The 19,168-nt window shown below is 42.3% G+C and overlaps 1 protein-coding gene across 7 annotated transcripts in view; it reads left to right on the forward strand.

Moving 5' to 3' along the window:
• EVL (Enah/Vasp-like) overlaps window positions 1-19,168 on the forward strand; it is a 147,373-nt gene that overhangs the window by 53,257 nt on the left and 74,948 nt on the right. Inside the window, exon 1 of one of the 7 annotated variants that reach the window (XM_054635428.2) lies at window positions 15,671-15,806. The exons of the other annotated variants lie outside the window; for them this stretch is intronic. Coding sequence (XP_054491403.1) covers window positions 15,796-15,806 — 11 coding nt within the window. The 5' untranslated portion in view covers window positions 15,671-15,795. Of the gene's footprint in view, window positions 1-15,670; window positions 15,807-19,168 lie in introns of those variants that run through there. 7 annotated transcript variants of the gene reach the window in all.

Below are 19,168 nucleotides of genomic sequence, written 5' to 3' on the forward strand. Positions count from 1 at the left end.
GGTCCATCCTCCTCCCTTATGACCCTTCCTGTGAATTCCCCCACCCCCTTCCCACTTGGCTGCAGGCTTGGGGTCTCCATTTCATGGCTGAGCTGGTCTGCAAGCACACACAGCACGAGCTGCTGCACTTCAATCTGAATCTGAACATCCATTTCTGTCAGGGAAGACCTTTGCCAGGGTAGAGAGGATGGGTGGGGATCCTGACAGGGAAAGGGGACGCCCTGGAGGAAGCAGCTGGGGACTGTGGAGTTGAGGCTGATCCCTCCTGAAGTGTCAGAGCCCACAGGCTGCAGGTACATCTCTGGTGGATCCCTAAGCTGAGCAGCTCTGAGCTGAACCTTGCAAGGGCTTTTCAAATATTCGTTCCCCAAATGCTTCTAAACAATGCCTGTGATTACTCAAGAACCATGACTGTAACACTTGGAGGAGGAAGAAAGGCTTAATAAACCCAAATGTGTTTGCTAGCAGTAATTCACAGAAGGGTTTCTGGCTGAGCCTGCCAGCTGCCACAGTCTGCATGGCTGCATTTAGCCAAGCCTAAAAGCAGGAGCAGTGTTGGCTCTGGAGAAACCTACTGCTCCCTCCCATTGTCTAGAGAAATGAATTGCTTTATAGTAATGCCTGCAAATTGTGTGCCAGTCACATGCTAAGCAGATAAACAGCAAAGGGAGAATACAGATTTGTTCAATGAATCTCCAAAGCTTTCTCACTAAGGTGTCATTCTGTTGGAGCTCCTATTGAAAAGAGGACTGATTCCTCCCTGGAATTCCTGCCTTCCAGGTGGTGGTTTGTCCCTTAGGGGATGTGTAGAGCACTATCACATCAGGTGTTGTAACTATAACACTTGGTTGTGCAAGTGCTAACTGCAGTGCTGGAACAGTGTTTATTTCCTTTCACCATAGCGTGTTCTAGATCCATCAGGAGCTGCAAATGTTCCAGGATAACTATGGCTTGTTTCTTTCCTTGCTGGAGCCTGCTGTGGCTGTGAGAGATCTGACTGGGAACATGTGCCAGCTGGGTCTCAGACACCACCATAATGTTGTTCAAATGTCCTAAGTGAGCTGTGCATGGGAGCATTACATGGGCTCATTCTGTCCTTTCACAGGCTCATTCCTGAAAATGTTCAGGGACGGTGTTAACAGCATACTTAAATTGTCTACTGCAGTATTCATTTACAGCTTTCAACCCAAATGTTCTCTCTGTTGGCTCCAAAGTGATGGTTACTTTTGTCCCCTTCTCCAGAGATATGGTCTCAGCTCTGTTCTTTAGGAGACCTTCCTCTGAGAGCAGAGGAGTCACTCCATGGACAGCAGGAGTTTTGCATTTCTGACCCCCCCCATTTGGGTCACTTTAGTGCTGATGTACCTGCTGTGTCACCCACCTTGGCTCTGTTTGCTTGCCCAGCCAGGTGCAAACCCTCTGCTGTGGCCTCATGTCCTGTTGCAGTCATGTTTATGTCTACCCAATGCCCTGGTGTTTGTTGAATCTCCTTCTAGAGCCCCAAATTTATGCTTAAGTAACCTGATTTTTGAAGCAGGGAATTTCATGGAATGGAGCGGAATTTGTCCTTGCAAATAAGGAAAAGCCTCCTACAAAATCAACGGATTTCTGTCAGTATAAAATAAACTTGAGGGGGAAGAATCTCTTTCCTTCCTCTTCATGCCTTCATCTTTTTCCCTAAAGTGTTGTAAAAAGAATAATTGCTTCTGGTAAGCACTGTCCTGGCACTGGAAATGGCTTTCTGTGGCTACTTACAATTACTGTGGAGATCAATGGGGAGCAGCAGCACTTGTGCAGTGAAGAGTGAATGACATGAAGTTAACTTTCCCTTCCCTGCTGGGATGGATAGTGTACTGTGGCCCTGTTTCCTTATCTTCTTTATACAAGAGGCATTTCAAGCTAGGTTTTTCTTGATTATCAAAAGAGAAGTTACAGATTTTACTGTACTGAATCAACCCAAAACATTGCTGCCGTTCAGAGGTGTGTCTCCTCACAATCTACCCTCCAAGCACATTTGGAGGATCACAGATCACTTCACCATAATGCATTTTAAGTTCATCTTGTTACCTTTCACACACACAGAGATACATAAATGTCCTTGTGCTGTGTTTGGAGCTGTATGAGGAAGAGGGATGATCACATGTGCCTTCCCTTAGAGCAATACTGGCCACGTGAGATGTCGTGTAAAGGAAAGTGGAACAGTCTTAAAAAGCTGGGGAAAAAATTAAAAAGCATTAGAAAGGAATGGGAAGCATTTTGTGCAGTCTACATATAAACAAAATGTATACCATTGTAAATGTCTTTTTTCTTAATTTTTTAAAGCTTGGACAGCATGATGCCTGCCATGTTAAATTGTTTCCTTCAGAAGTCATTGGCAGTAGCAATTGTATTGAAGTGGCTTTGAAGGCTGGACTGAACAGTGAGATAAATAATAGTTGCATTTTGGTTTGTGCATTATCATATTGCTCTAATTCAGCTTAATGAGTCAATTATCCACTTACAGAAATTAATTACAAAACAGGCTCTAAAAGTGTCCAGGATGGGTTCTGTCAAGCCAGTGTCATGTTGTGGGATGTGATGAATGATGCTGAGCCTCTCTCCATCTCTGTGCCTGTAGATTCCTTTCCTTGGGAGAGAGGTGGTGGGAGTGGACAACTTTGGTCTTGGGCTGCAGCACAAAACCTTCTGTCAGTGTGTCATGCTTGGTGTTCAGCTTCACCTTGAGTAAAAGTGGGCTTGGGAACATCAACATCATCTTGGGGGAAAAAAATCTGGGAGGGGTTTGGAGCTAATTGAGCTGCAGCACTAAGGGCTTGCTGTCATTCTGGGGTGTTTGGGTGCTCACAGAGAGGTTTACTGCAGGGATTCTGATCTGTAAGACATGAACTACCTGTCTGTTGCAATGGTGCATCTCATGTCAAGGGAATGGGATGCAATAGATCAGAGTTAAATTAAAACACATTTCATGTATTTATAAATGAGCAGTGGTATCTGTTTTTCTGCTTTGGTGAACCTGACACATATGAATGTACAAACCTCAGTCTCTGATGGCTGGTATTATTTTAATAGTAAGTGAAAAGCCCAGAGAGTATAAATTGCTTGTGTTTCTTCATGACAAAACTGGATTATATAAACCTGAAAGGAAACACTATACTCGGCAGAATAAAACTTATTCATGTATTGCCTGGTAATCTTTCACAATTAACACTGATTGAAGCTGGGGTTGGTTTTTGGTGGGTTTTAGTTTGGTTTGTTTTTTTCTAATTTGGGAATTGTTTTTTACTATCAGTAAAAGAAGTTAAGCATTGAATTGATTATTTGAATATTTAAAGGCTGAATCGTGCATTGCCATGAGTGCTGTGATCTTTAGAGGCACTGACAGCTTTCCCTCTGGCTGTTAACATGTCTGCTTTATACAACACAAATGTCAACATCACTACTCCTCTAATTAGAGCAGTAGGTCAAACAGAGTCTTTGTCTGTGGAGGAACCCGAGCCATTAGCCATGTTAAGAAGAAGCTCCTTTGTTAAGCTTGATTTATGTTTCTGAGGTTTGTTTTATCCTGTGGCAAGCTACAAATGCTGTTTTCAGAGTGGGGCATTTTTGCTGACTGCAGAAAGGGAAATACACAGAAGGGATTGTCCCTCCACTGGTTCAGCCTCTGCCTGAGCTGCAAAGCAAACCTGCCCCAGCAATCCCAGCCCACTGCAGGTCTGGCCTGTGTGACAGACTGCATTGCTTTAGTTTTATTCAAACACACGAAGTGTAGGCTTCCAGAGAGTTTAAATCATAATAGTACTGTAAGTTGTAGAGGGTTATAAAAGTAGAGAAATACAGTGTTATCCCTTAAAACTGATGCAAAGAAAAATTGCCATCGTCCTTGTTTGGGTTCTCTGCTGGAGGCACCAGTTTGGTTTTGCCTTTTCTGATTCGTTTTTAATTAGGATTTAGCATAATTTTAGCATAATGATAAATCTTCCATTTTAGATCAAGAAATAGTGTTGTCTGTCTTGACTATCCAAAAAATAAATATTGTAAATACCAATATGATTGGTATTTACAGATCATCCCATTTGTTTTTCTGATGTCTTTGATTGCATCTCTTCCAATGCAATATGCATCTCACAAAACTGAAATTGCCTTATGGAAATACATAGAAAAATATTTTTAAATAGACTATGGGCTTAAATTTTTTATTTTAATTTTTTTAAAAAAATTTTAAATTTTATTTAAATGTATTTTTAATGAACTGATTTGTTATATAACATTTTTTGTCTCTGTGATCTTGGGTTTTAGTGGATAAGTAGTTGGTGAGTCTCCAGTGGAAATTCTCCGATTTCAGAACAGCAGGATTTTTCCTCAGAGTAATTAATAGTCAAATAAGCTACCACTGGCATGAGCTACTGTATATGCTTTAGTTGTTTCTCTGGAAGGAGAGTGCCAGCAGTGGAGAGGAGATCACAGCAATCTTTGCTCCTCAGAGACAAGCGTGTTGAAGAACAGGGCCAAGCAGAGATGGACAGGAAATGCTTTGGGTATTGTTTCTCTGTCTTTTGTTCTCATTAGCATTTGGCATAGCCACTTGTGCTTCCTTTCTCCTGCCCATTTCCCTACAATGCCATGTGCCACCACACAGACCAGGGTGGTCTGAGTGACTCTTTACAGATGAAATATTCGTTTGCCTCTGCCCTCTGGCAAACCTGAAGCACATGGAGAGCACAAAGGACAATGTTCCATCTTCCCCCCTCAAACCCACCCTGGGCACACAGCATGCCCAAAGCCTTGTGGCACTGGTGGGCATCTCTTGTGTGTCTGGGGCTGCCCTGTCCAAGGAATTTCCTGTAATTGGTCCCTGGGGTATGGGCTGAGGTATTCTGCTTCCTCCACAAGAGAATGGAGTGGGGGGCTCTGCCTGCTGCCTTCCCACTCTGCCTGCCAAAAGCACTGCTCAAATGCTTTGCCTCTCCCAGGGTTGTCTGGGAAAGGAAACCACCTCCTGAACACCCCTGCAAGGTGCTGAAACATGCTCTTAACTAGAGATGGGAAGGTTCATCACATTTAGTTGGTAGGTGGAAACCTGAAATGGCTGAAAGTGCTTGCAGTGTTGCAGAGGAGAAAGTCTCTTCTCTCTTTCTGCTGTGCCCCAGCACAGTGCTGACATCTCAGGGGAGTTGAAGCTCTGGAGATTTTGTGTTGGAGGATCTTTACTACCATGGCTCTTTGGGTTGGGTTTTTTTGGTTTTTTTTTTTTTTTTTTGGTTTTTTTTTGTTGTTGTTGTTGTTTGTTTGGTTGGTTTGGGTTTTTTTACATGTGCTCAGTGACTGTCATTCTGCAGAAAATTAAAGCTGTTCATTACCCCCGACAGAAGCTGTGTTTGCAGATTTATGTTGCCCTTCTCTGAAGAGAGAGTGCTGCTTCTGCCAAATTAGCTACAGCAGATCTGTGACCTGGAGGCTGCTCTTCAGTAGGCTGGAATTAAACCATCCAACACACATCCAACATAAACACTGCTCCTGTAATGAAGCTCAGATACAAGACACCAGGTGCCAAGTCTCTGTTGGATTTTAAAGTGTTACCTAACATATTTTTAGAAATACCAATCTTATTGCTGAAAACCAAATGAAACTGAAATAACAGACTTGGGTTTAATTTGTTTTCATTACCGCATCACAGACCTATGAATTAATGACTTTCAATTCATTTTTCCATTTCATGTTGAATATAAACTGAAAGACTAAGGCATACTATTTCCTCTTTTCTTCTCCAGAATAAGAATGTCCTCAAATGTGCACCATAACTTTGCAGATGAAAAGCATGAAATAATTTTGATTGTTGCGTGTGCATAAAACAAGTTTAATATGGAGATCATACATAAATATAAGTTTCTTAGTTTGCATAATAGTTTGGCTCCTATTGACTCAGTACAAGTATTTCCTGAGGGCTGTCCTGACTCTTGGTCAAATTGATGCTCTCTGTTCCTCTGAACAAAGGAGGAGCAGAGAAGGTCACAGGTGGCCACAAAGTTGGCCAGTAGCTTTAGGAATGAGCTGGGGAGCTCTGCTGTTTTGGAAACCTGAATCTCCACAGGTTTCACACTGAAGATACCCTGTTAGCCACGCTGGCTGTGCCCTGGTATTTGCTGGTAGCCCTGCCCAGCAGGAAGCATTCCTCTCTGTCCTCACCCTGCAGTGCTGGCTCTCACACAGCTCCACGCCGTGTCTCTGAAGGCACACTTCATTGCATGCTGTGTTATGCTTTATTATAATGAGCTGGGTGCTCATTAAAGGTTCACAGTTATAAACAGAGCTGTAATTTAGCTTAAGGAGCACTGTAATATCAGTGTGGCACCTGGAAACTAACCTTGTCTCAAGCTGGGTTATGTCAAAATGTAAGTGAAGGTACTTATTTGTAACAACTGAAGTGGATGAGAGAATTGCAAGTGTTTATAAAATGTACAGATGAAAAAGTGAAGGAAAATCTAATCTAAGTCTCCAAACCCTTTGTCATTCATTCCAGAATCAACCCTGTCTCCAGTCATTCATCCAGCCCTCTGCTTCCTGTTCTTTGGTGTCATAGCTGTAGAGAGGGACTCTGCTCTCATCTTCTGGTTCCAGAAAGTTTTCATTCCAGCAGAGGAGGCTCCCAAGAGCCCTCCAAGGGTCTGCATCACACTCCCTTTTCCTCTGTACATTTATGCAACCAACTAAATCAAGAGGCCACTATGAATTGCTTCTGATAAAGCCATGGTTTGCCTCCCCTCACATGTAAAGCATGAGTCTCCTTTTTGGCATCTGACTGAGATCACCCAGTGGTGATGCTAAGTTTGAAAAGACTGATTCCCCAAAACTGTCTTGAATGGGTGCAAATAGAATAGAATAGAATGAAATACACCAGTAAAATAGAATTTCCAACAAGCCCCTATCTTTTCTGAACCTTATGCTCATCCAGAGGTTATTTAGATGACCCAGCAGCAGCTAACAAAGCAAGTGTGGCACTGATGTAGCAGGGAGTGTTGGGTCCCAGAGCCAGCCTGGTGTGTGTGGATGTGCATGCTGCTGAGTGAGAAGTATTCTGCCTGTTTTCTGGAGGGGTTCTATTAAAAGCTGCAGTGCCTTGAGACTCCAAAATCAGAGCTGGGCAATTAGCATGGCAACAGTGTGCACAGTGCCTCAGGCATGGCATAGACCAAGAGAGCCTGAATAGAAAGTAAAATATAGAAAACCTCTTTATCAGCATGTTTTATTCTTATTCTCATTTTTAAATGGTGTGAACCTAACTCTAAGTGTCAGTGGAAGTGAAAAACCAAGAAGAACGAGGTATCGGGCTGTGCTGGCACACCAATTCATAGCTCTTGCTTTATTCTATTTTCCCTTTTCTCTTATTCTGGGGCAGGTGGGATGAGTACTGAAGAGCAAAACAACTCTATCCAGAAAAGATATGGGAAGGGACGGAAAACCAGGCAAATGATAAAGAGCCCACCAGCTATGTAACACCAAGCTGGGAGCTGGAAACCATTCCCTGTGTCATTCCCTGTGTAGGCCACCATACCATCACAGTGAGGCAGGGAAGTCCTGTTTTCCCTTATCATGTCTTTCAGGGGAGTGTTCCCCAAATCCATGGTCTGATTTCCAGCTGTGGTTGTATTATCACCTGAATAAAGACCATGGTCTTGGTGGTAAAAGCCCGTTAGCCTAAGCAGAAAGAGATGGGCAACAAAAGCAGAAATACTGAAGAAGAAAGGTTCATGGCAAAAAATGCAGTCAGTTGTAAGGAAAGTGGTCCTTTGAAGCTTGTGCTCCCTAACCCAGTTCCAGTGCCCTTCATGGGAACGTGAGCTGGATTTGACTGGGATTGACTTGGAGGTCAGTGCTTTATCCACTAAGCTGCAGCTGCCTAAACTGAGTGTGCAGCCCAAGAGACAATTGAGAGCTTTGCCTGGTTTCTGTTCTGTTTGCACTTTGGGGAGTTGGTTTCAGCAGACCAAATAATACTGTAACATTGCTCAGCTGATAACACACCAGTTATAAAGTTCACTGTGAGGGATCTTGCTGTGACTTGACTGAAGGGTTCTGTGTTGCTCTTGATTTTGATGAGCCTTTTGGGGCCTACAGAGAAACCAGGGTGTGATGTAGGGCAAGACTTCCAAGGCTATGGCAATTTATTAAATCTTTCAAAACTCTTGTGTTGTTTTGGTTTTTTTTTTGATTAAAAATTTGATCATAATGTGGCTTTGAATGCTGCTTTCCATATTCTTGTTGGGGCTGAGAAATAATGGTTGATGCACTTGAATTTGCCTTTTGTTCCCACTTGGCTGTGGTTGTTAGCATTACTGTTGAGGCTGGGTTGCCTTAACACTGGCCCAATGGAAGATGCACTGCAGCTGTTATCTTACTCCCTAGAAATCCTCCATGACCTGAATTTGTGGTCTTGGGAGATGGTGGAGCTGTAGAAGCTTCAGAAAGGCATTAGAAGGAACAGTGAGCTGAGTTACTACTGAAACTTTCCCCATTCCCTGTATCCTTTTTCTTACCTGACCTTTCTGTAAATTTGTTGACTTGTGAGTGATTTTAATTTCTCTTTTTAATTTTTTTCCCCAAAACATTGTATCAGTAATGCAAAAGGACAGTTTGAAAGACTTCAGTCCTGTTATAATAAATGCAGGGTATTGTTATGAAAAGCACGTCTCGACACAGACAGAGGCTTGTTGAGTACTCCCACTCTGTGTAATGGCTCAAGGGCTAAACTTTTATGTTAAGCTTTGGATGGAAGGGTTATCTTTTGACAAGTCTGAAGTGCTGACAAAACCCCTACATGTTTTAGACAGTGAAAAAAATGCCAGGTGACTAGAAAGTTGTACTTTTGGGAAAAGTCTGTTATTCTGATGCTGATTTTGAAAGGAACTGTGCATGCCATTGTGGAGGGTTTGGTGGTCATCAGATGGACAAACTGGTGAGGGTACCAGTGGAGATGAGCAGCAATTCTTTGGGAGACCCTCCCTACCAACCTGACTTTGGTTTGCTCTTCTAAGAAAATAAGGTTTATGCAGTTGCTTTACCTCTGTGTCTGCCCATCCTCTTCCTTCTCTCTATCACCTTCCTAGGAGCTGACCAGCAGATTCAGAAGTGTCAGCCTAGTTTGACAGAGGAGTGAAAGTCCCTGGTTTCTGCACTCACCAAGTGGATGGAGAGGAGAGGGATTCAGTCTGGTGTCCTGTGTGAGGTGAAGGCAGGACAGTCAGGTTCACCAGCAATTCACTGCCAGCTTGCACCTGTTTAGTAGATGCCCAACTCCTGAGAAATGGCTCTTTGTGGTGTCCCTGCATGGTGATGGGAAAGTCACAGAGGACATAACACAGTCAAGAAAATAATTTTGGACAAGATAAAGGGGGAAGGTTGCTAGGAGAAAAAGGATAAAAATCATGGTAAAGCAGGAATACTTCTGCTATGATTTGACAAACATCATGCACAAACAAGTCTGGTGCACAAATGTGCTCAGGGATCCTGTTTCAGTTTTGGCACTCAGAAAATCTTTTTATCTGCCAGGCAATGGGAAAAATCTTTGCCAATAAATAATCGAAGGAGGGAAAGGGGGAAGAGAAGGGGTTGCCAGGATAATTTTTGTTTTAATAAGTATTGTCAGTAGTTTTGGATGAAGGATTTGCATACTACACATCTCCATTTGCTAGCGGTCCTTGTGTTTAGTTTTGCTAAAATAATCTGAAAACTATTCTTCTTGTGAAATTTAAGAGACATTCTCCCACCTTCCTGATTGCCACAATTAATATGGATTTTTGAGTAGAGTTTATTGACATTTGGTGCCTTTTTATGCCCACCTCAAAAAGAGTGTCACCTTTTCACTGATGGAACACTACAAACAGTCAGATCTGCAATGTTCACTTTTTAACAGACTAAAGATACTTAATCTAAATCAACACTGTGACTCAATTGTGCAGCTTGTTTGGGCCCAACAATGATTTGTTATTCTTCCCAGCCAAAGTATATCTGCAAATATCAGGGCCACACTCATTGTCCATCACTGCAAACACTGGATTTAAGATGGGGCTTCAACAGACCAGTATAATTTACCTTGTTCTACTGCCTGATGACACAGATGATATAAAAGGTAAATTGCTGCTGCAGCTGGAATGGCTAATTGCTAATAGGAATTTTGCCATCAACTTCAGCAAGGGTAAAGCAAGTATTGATTCATGCAAAACTACCTCAGTATCCTGTTAAATGCTACAAGGGATTATTTTAGACATGAAAAAATGTGGAAGGAATATGGATGCTTTTAAAGGAGAGAGCATCTCTGTATGTGTGCACCTCGTTGTGTTACATGGCAGTGAAAGCTGACATGAAAAACTGCTGACTGTACCCATTCCACCTTCAGGGATCCTTCTGCAAGTTGAAGTTCCCCTGTGCCTATAAGTCAGCTATTATTTCCAACCTGTCCTATTCCAGGAAACATAAATATCAGAAACAAGGGCGGGCATTCTTCATCTTGGTGTGAACCTAGCCTTCTAGAGCCTGCACAACTTTCACTTTGAGCCCTCACTTTTTAGGGATGGGGTTTCTGTCTTGAAAAGTGCTTTCCCAATGAATATCACCTTATATGACCTGGATATCAGACAGGCATGTGCCTTTAGAGAACTGATAAAAAAGACAGTTATGTGTGATTTCTGATGGGTTTTTGGTCAGCTGCTTTCCCTCCAGTCTCTTGAGCTGTGTTTATATGGTTTTTCTTTACTCTGGCATCCCTTATGTCAGAAAACCTCTCCTTATGTTCACACCTGCTGGGCTGCACCTCACCCATGTACCTCTGAAAGGTTTGTGATAGAAACCATTCCATGGGCTTATGGTGCCAACCACATGTGATAGGGCTGTCTCATGATACAAATATCTGATCTGTTCAGCAAAACATGATGCTTGAATTGCATTTCTTAATGGTGGATAGCATTAAATAGCTAAGGTAAGTACCAGAATTGAGGCAGTGCTAGTTTTGATTGAGAAGCTCCTGGTCTTCCTTTGGGACTATTGTGAAGTTGGTATTTCTTGTTTCAAGTACAAACCCCAGAAATGTACATGATCACCTCATAAATCAAGAGCTACAAAAAAGTAATGTAGGCAGTTGAAAGGACCTCTGCCAACAGCTGCTGAAACCACTCATCATGTTTACTAAAGTTTAAGGAAAAATACAAGCTGAAGGTGAAAATACATCAGCTGTGGAGCAATGTTGGGAGATAGCATATGCTTGGTGACATAAATATGAGAATGTTTTTTAGCTGATACCCCAAGTAAGTTTATATTTACACTTAGACCATATCTAATAGCTCTTTAGATCAAGGGCATTGCTAAACTTTGACATAAAAGAAAAGTTATGTGGAAAAGCTAAAATTTGAAGTATAGGAGGTTTGCAATACTGTAAATCTCAGCTTCTGGAAAAGGAAAGGAGATGGTAAGCCTGAGCTGAGGTGCTGCTGGGAAGAGCAGCTGTTCTTTGCTGCATTGGAGCAGGTCTGGGTGGAGGGGCTGGTTCTAGCTATAGGTACAGAGGTGCCTCCTGCCTGCAGCAGGGAGATGCCCAAGCTGGTGGCTGCAGTGAGACTGCTGACATGGAGCCTTGGATGATACAGCCCTTGGCACCACCAGCTGCCATGAAACAATGGGAAAATGTTTGTTTAATAAGGACTGTAAAATGTCCCCGGCACTCAGGACTCTTTAAGTACTTTCATAATTTCAGGGGAACTTTTCCTGGCAGACTTTGATCATGTTAAATAGATTTCCCATGATATCATAGTGCTCCGTTTGTTATAAATGTGCTGATTTGCGGATGTGCAATTAGCTGACTCAAGCACAAAGCACTATAGATACCCTGTGTATGAAGTGGCAGTTTATTTCTCTCCATATGGTCTGTAACTTGTTCCATGCTGCTTACCGTGGGGTCTGGGCTCACTGCCCACTGCTCATCACAGTTTATAGAGAGGAAAATTGAAGGCAGCCATGGAGTTAATTCTTTGCAATACAGTTATTTCCTTCAGGCAATACCTAAGCTGTTTGCATCAGCCAAAACATCCCCCTGCAAGCAGGTGAGTCCTGACTGCTCCCTCTGCAGAATGAGGGTGAGATGAGATAATCTTAGCAAAGGGCACTGCATGACTTGAGAGCCAGGGGCTTCCCAGAAGGAAAAAACAGAGCTTCCCAAATCCTGCATAACACGTGGCCTTCAAAAGACTTTTTTCCTGCCATATGTTTATTTATCACTACTTGAATGGATCTATACAAAGGGCTAAATCTTGTCCCTCTTAAGTCCATGGAGAGACTTCCTTGCACCTCAGCAGTGATGGGATTGCATCCTAAATTAATATCCCCAAAAAGACTGATTTGTAAAATATGCTCAGTGCGGGATCAGTTGTTTTGCTGTTGAAGTGACACCCAGCACCTCACCTCACTGCACATTTTTAACTCTTCTAATAGTAAATAAGCATATTTTACATTCCAGTCTGGTTTCTCTCTTGGTCCTTTCAAATGAGTGGGGAGCGTGGAAAAAAAGTGATTTGAGAGAGCAAGAGCATATATTAACATACAGGGTTAAATTTTCTGAGGACAAGGAATTTTTTTTGCCTCATCAGCATGTTTAACAGTTGCAAATCTCAGTGTATGAGGAAATGTCTTACATTCAAAGACTATTAACAGCTGTGAAATTAGATTTACAAATCTGAATGTATAAATACATATTTTATATGCTGTTGCATATCATTTGTGCATATATTCATGAAACTCTCTTGTAGTTTATGAAATTTGAGTGTAACATTTCAGTGGGAACTTCCAGATTTCTTAATCATGAAATCGTTAAATGAAAGTCTTGCCATATGCAAATTTTGAAATTTGTGCAATATACATGTTGCCTTTTGAGAATAACACAGAACTAAGCCCAGAAGATATATAAGTATAAATAGTTATTTGGAAGGTCTGAAACATGCTTGTTAAGAAAAAAATATTTTAATCATGTCTACCTTCAACCAACTCGTAGGTGGGTACAGTTTTATACTATGATTGTGATTCTTATTTTTTAAATTGTATAAGCAACACATTCTACAGTGATTCACTTCATTCTTAAAAATAGCCTGGGTTTTATGCTTGGAGATGAGTCATTTTGAGGCTGAGGCACTCACCTTTCTAGCTCAGCCTATAGCTCTAAGGATTGAGAATACATAACATTATTGTCATATACAAATCACGATTCATCTGGTAAGGAAACTCTCCAAAAGAAAGCAAATCCAATATTTGGGAGTGTTTGAAACATGAAAGCTGAGTACATGGCCAGCAGACGTGCTGCTTGCAAACCTATGGGAATATTCACTTAATTGCAACTAAAGCCTTGCTTCTGTGTTTAGGAATCCTGATCTGCTCACACAGATCTCAACACATGACTGAAATAATCTGTTTATCCAGCATATGGTTCTTTGTGAGGACTGGATAGAAGTCAGCTACTCGGTCTTATGTGTCATTTGTCACAGAGTGCTGTGTCCTTCTAAGTGCTCCCTTTCTAGTCCAGGGCCATGGAGGCATTTTAGCAATGCAAAGAGGTGATTAGAGGCACTTCTGCTGGAATGTATGCTGTGCTGCTTAGTGAAATTAATTTGGCTTATGACAGGGGCATGGAAAGGCAGCCCTGGGCTTTGTCCTACTCACTGTCACTATTTCCTAGGGTGACATTGGATTTGTCAGTAGTGACCTGCTCTTTGCTGTCCTTCAGCAAAGTGCACAGTGCTTCATGCACAGTGCTAGCAGGAGGGAGGAGATTGGGAGTTTCCAGGTGTGCTCAAAGGTGTTTGTTCAGGAGAACCAAATCTTTAAAGCCAGGGTTTTCTAGCTGATATTATTGCAGCTGATATTTGTGTGTAAGGAGGGTAATACCTGCTTGGTTTAACAGGGAAATTATCATACCTCATAAGTGCTGTCTCGTTTCCCCCAAATCAGTGACCATATCTATCTCAGACACATCAGAGAAATGAAAAGGCTCCTCAGATCTTTGCTTATCTTCACCTTCTTAAGTTCATCTAAGTTCATATTCCTGCATCCTTCTGCCTAGAACAGTGAAGCCAGCATGGCTGATCTGGGCCATTAGTGATTTGTGTCCATACTTACTTGGAGATGCATTTTTCAGGTTATGTCCTTTTCTGATACATGCAGTAAAGTACTATTTGCACTAACTCTACAATTATTGTCAAGGAAATGTGTAAGCTATATAGAAAAATTGCCACTTGACCTGAAATAATGTAAAATTTTCAATTCATGAAAAGCAGGATTTTTTGAATGAAACAAGGTACTGCCCGACATCCACACAGATCTCAAAGCAGAAGGATGTAGTATCAGGAAAATGCAGCCAAATTGAAATCCCAAGCAATAATAAAATGCTTCATTAAACAGAAAGAAATAAAAAGAGAGAAAAACAAAAGCACTACAGAAAAAACTGTGCTTAAATGTCAGTGAGAACTTCAATTCTTGTTGGCTTTTAAATTCCCCCCATCAGAAAACTGAAACTCTTCAGTCATACAGAGATTTTCTGCAGAGGAACTGGAAGCAGCAACTGAGCAGGCGATGTCCCAGCAGCTGGGAGAGCAGCCAGATTTTGACACCCATGTTTTCACTAGGTGCCATTTCAGCAGTAGTTTCTGTAGGTCTTTCAGTTGGACCATGAAAGTCATCTCTTGTAACAGGAAAAGCAGTGAAGGTGAAAAGAGCTCTGCTCCCCTGCTTAGGTGGAGCAGTGTTTGCAACCCTTGCTGCCCAGCAGAAACTGCATTGAAGGGTTTGTGTAGCTGGTGCCTTGCCAAATTCAGCCTATTTCTTACACATCTCTCTTTTTGCTATATTGAACAGGGATCTAAGGTTTTACAAATGTATGTTACACTCTGAAAGCAAGGCAAGGATGTCAGGAATCGTGTGATCTCCTGAAGACTGGTCTCCTCAGGGCTCTGCAGGTTTTGCTCTCTTTAGCAGAGACTTCAGGGCCTCTGATGCTGACTCCCAGAGAAAGTCTGTGTGCCTCCGTGGTAAAACCATGGCTTCTGACTGTGTTTCCAGCAGTTCTTCAAGAGCTGAGAAGCTCTGCAGTTTTTTGGGTGCTTTGGGAAGTTACCTGGTGTCTGCACCCTGTGTCCTCTGCTCCAGGTCAACTTGAGCAGATGTGGAAAAGGCATCTAAGTAGGTGAGGAGATAAAATTTGCACTGTGCTGTGCCAGGTAAAGTTCTGGGCTGGAGCTGGACCTCAGCAGGATGCCAGGCTGGCTGCCAGGCAGTACAGGGCCCTCGGTGCCACCAGGGCGCCTGGGTTTGGTTCATTGTGTAAACACCCGTGCCATAAATGAATAACAGCAATTTTTTTTCTTGGTCTGAGCTTTATTTGCTTTTGCTTTTTCTTGGACAGTGAACCTGTGCCTTGAGAAAATGCACAAAAAGTTTTTAATGTCCATGCCTCCAATGAGGCAACAACGGCACATCTAATCTAAATCTATATTGTTTGTACTTTTGCTCAGCAAAGCAGCTATAAGAAAGAATACATTTCTTCTTTAAAGTGGCTTCCCCGCCCCTGCTCTATGTTACTTCCTGCCCTCCTGCTCTCTCAGTAGCGCTTCCCTTTCCTGTTTTGGTTATAAGCCTTCATAGAGACTCTTGGCTTGTCTCTCTGCCAAATTTGTCTTCTGCTCAGGTGAAATAGAGTATTTGGATTTGAGCACACGTGCCGGCTTTGAGCGTACACCTCTGTGGGATTGCCTGACCAGGTCCTCCTCCATGGCAGGCACGTAAGTACCTGGGGACTGTGCCTGTTGGCAGGGACTTTGGTGACCAGAATTAATGTGACTGGATGTGAAGGAGAGCACGTATTGTGATAAACACAGAAGGTTTGTGTTTTGGTTATAGCCTGGTAGGATAATTTATAATTGTATAAAATGGTAATTAAGCTTTTATGGCATGCTACATTAATATGCATCCCCTGGTAGTGAGGGAGAAGCTGACTTGATGAAGCGAGTGTTTCTTCATTCCTGATCTGCCTCCATCAGCTCTAGGGGAATTGTCACAGGTTTATTTACATTTCTTCTGGGATTGAAGGGAAACCAAGGCAAAGTGATGCCAGCTTTAATGAAAGATCTTTATGTTGATTTCCTCTATTCACTTTCAAGTCTGTCTTTCCTGGTCATTAGTTGTGATTATGATCTTTCAAAGCCTTTTTTTAAGGTATCATTCTCCTGAAATACAGATATGGTTGGCCCATGAGTGAGAACCCTCAGTCATGTATTTTCACTTGACAGTTCAGTTTTGCATAATTCATATTTTACAAGATTAGGTACTTCTCGCTTTTATTTCTGCAATTTCAGGGGGAAGGGAAGTAGTTTATATTGATAGCAACCTGGTCCAGTTGAGTTGCTTTTTTACTGTTTTTCTCTAATTGAGTTCCTGGTGTTTCTTCAGGCCATTTACTTGACTCATTTTTAGGAACTTCTAAGCATTTACTTGATATTTACTTCTAGCAACTCCCAAAGTGTATCTTCTAGGTGGTGTATAAAATCTGGAAGCGAGCCCCACTTCACAGAAAGAAATTTTACACGATTCAAAGCATTAACGGAGCAGTGAAGTTCCTCCATTAGGAGTCCCCATTAGCAGTCAGCTGTTGGAACTTGGAAGGAAAAGTTTCCTGGAGCGTGGCCTGGCAGCAGTGGCACTTAGCTTAATCACACCACTTCCCCAGTGAAGTGCCTTGTGCAAAGCAGATCTCTTTAAGCATTTCTTAGCATGCTGAGTTGAGATCCTGATAACCGGAGTTCCCCTGAGAGTCATTTGAATTCTTATGCTTCAGTTCACAAAACCTACCAGAGGAGGGATGGGTTAAAATTAACAACGCTGCATGGTTTTAAAATCTCAGCAACACAAACTAAGCAGATGTGCTGGCTTACAAGGGCATCAATCTGTGGCCTCTCTGCTGGCCCCAAATCTGCACTGATTGGCAGATGTGCTATTTAAGTGCTGTGGCAGACACTGAGAGGTCAGGGCTCTCACAGACCTTGGCTGGCAGTGCTGAGGACTGAGCTGTTCTGGGCTGACAGTCAGACCCAGGTGAAGTATCTGTTCCTCTGCAGTCATGTTTTGCATACTGTATAATTTTTTGTATTTTTTCTCACTTTTCCCATGTTCAAGAGCATTGAGGTGTGACAGAAGGTTATGCAAGTTTCTCTGGTCATGCCAGGATTGTGTGTGTGTTCCCAAATTTAGCAACTCATCTGCCAAAGTCCTGGCTTAGTGTGCAACCTGGGTGCCTCATAAACTGCCTCTTCTCTGGTTTCCAGCTGATATGTCTGCTGTGGGTATCTGCAGCAGATACTGGACAAGGCTGTTCCCACTGGGTATGCCAATGTATTAAGGGACAATTCAAAATTAATGTCTTATTCCTAACAGAAAGTAACTTTTGAATATTCTTCCTTATGGAGGTGAACTGGTGTTCATCTTACTCTTAATAGCCCTATAAGTACCAGTATTTCCATTTCCTGCTCTGTAAAATATGTATTTGTCTTGCAGCTGTGTCATGATTGTATTTAACAGTGTCAGTCCTTTTGAGAGTTGCTTATGAAGGAGGCTTCATATTTTTACTATTTTCTTGTAATTATTTAATATTAAACTGTCTAGATGCTAGAGTTTAACAGTGGAGAAAGGTGATGGCCAGGCACCTTCAGCAGATGCTTAGTGCAAAAGGCTCATCTCCCACTGGCAGCGCAAACTCCAGCACCAAAAGATCTGCAAGGTGAATGTGCAAACGTGAGCAGGAGGCCAAAAAATAGCAGCTTCTCTGGGAGCTTCCCTTCAGGCTGACTGGAGCAAGGGCAGCACTGTTGGGTAGGTCCCTCTGCACAGGCAGGTAACCAGGAGCGAGTGTAAATTGAGAACTTCTGACCACTGGGCCCATGGGTTGGTTTTTCAGGGAATGCCAGAAAATGGAGCTCAGAAAACAACTGGAGGTAGTCATTGTGGCACCTCCATATTATAGATGAGAGTGTGACTGCTACTATTTAAATATCTATAAAATAGTCAAGCATTTTCATGTCACTGGGGACTAAAAGCACCTTTCTGGCTATAAAGCCCCCATGGGGCTGCCCTTTGGTGTGATCAAGGGCTAAATGCTGTATTTTCACTATGAGGTCTTGCTGCATTGCCTGAGGAAGTTTCTTCAGGGCTCTGGGACAAAGGTGAACGATGGTGACACCGGCTGTGCTGCAACTTTGGTTGCAGAGGGAAGTAGACTCTGAAACAGGGGGTCCCAGGAGTCACAAGTGTGAGTGACATTGTGCTGGAGAAATGAACCTCCCAAGAAGAAGTGGGGCCATGAGCAGAGCTGGTGGTGAATCTCTGGTGGGAAGGCTGGAGAGTCACTGCACTACAGCAGCTTTATCTGTAACAAGCTCAGATCTCAGCTATGGTCTCTATGTAAGCCCAAATGATCTGACTGTCTTGTCTTCAGAGGGTCTCTCAGGTTTTTTGTTCTCTAAATCCAATGGTCAGAGACAAATGTCCATTGTTTCAGGTTACTACTGAAACACTTCCCCTGCATCCCAGTCATTATTATGTTTATTAAAGTGAAAGCTATTAAAATGTTTACCAAATTAGTATATTAGTGTTTGAGGTACACTTTAAAATGCTGCAGGAGCATGACTTGTATCTTGCTAATTCTGAGGTTAACACAGATCTGTACTGCACAGATTGCACATCTCTGTATACAGGATTTTGGATGTACATTAGCTGTTTAAGCTGACACTGAGAGTATTCTGTCAGCTTCTACAATCAGCATCAGCAATTTCTTGCATGTCACGTTTAACCACACAAATGTGATTTCCTGTGGCAGCCTCAGTGTACAAGTAGAGTAAGATGTGCTAAATGACTTGTGCATTATCCCCCACATTTTCTGGGCTGAGGTTTCATTCTCAAGTAAGGCAAGCCTAGGGCTAAGTAATGTCAACAATTTCTCACACCAATAAGTGTGATTAGATCAGTCTAAAATAACTTTAATTATTAATAATAAAAATATTGAGGGGGGATGTATGGGAGCTGGAAATGAAAAATAAGGTAAATGCTTGTATAAATAGCTATTTGCTTTTTCTATGAGTACGAGAAAAGAGCA

The sequence above is a fragment of the Agelaius phoeniceus genome, chromosome 6 (genome assembly GCF_051311805.1).
Source record: "Agelaius phoeniceus isolate bAgePho1 chromosome 6, bAgePho1.hap1, whole genome shotgun sequence".
In the NCBI taxonomy this organism is placed as follows: domain Eukaryota; kingdom Metazoa; phylum Chordata; class Aves; order Passeriformes; family Icteridae; genus Agelaius; species Agelaius phoeniceus.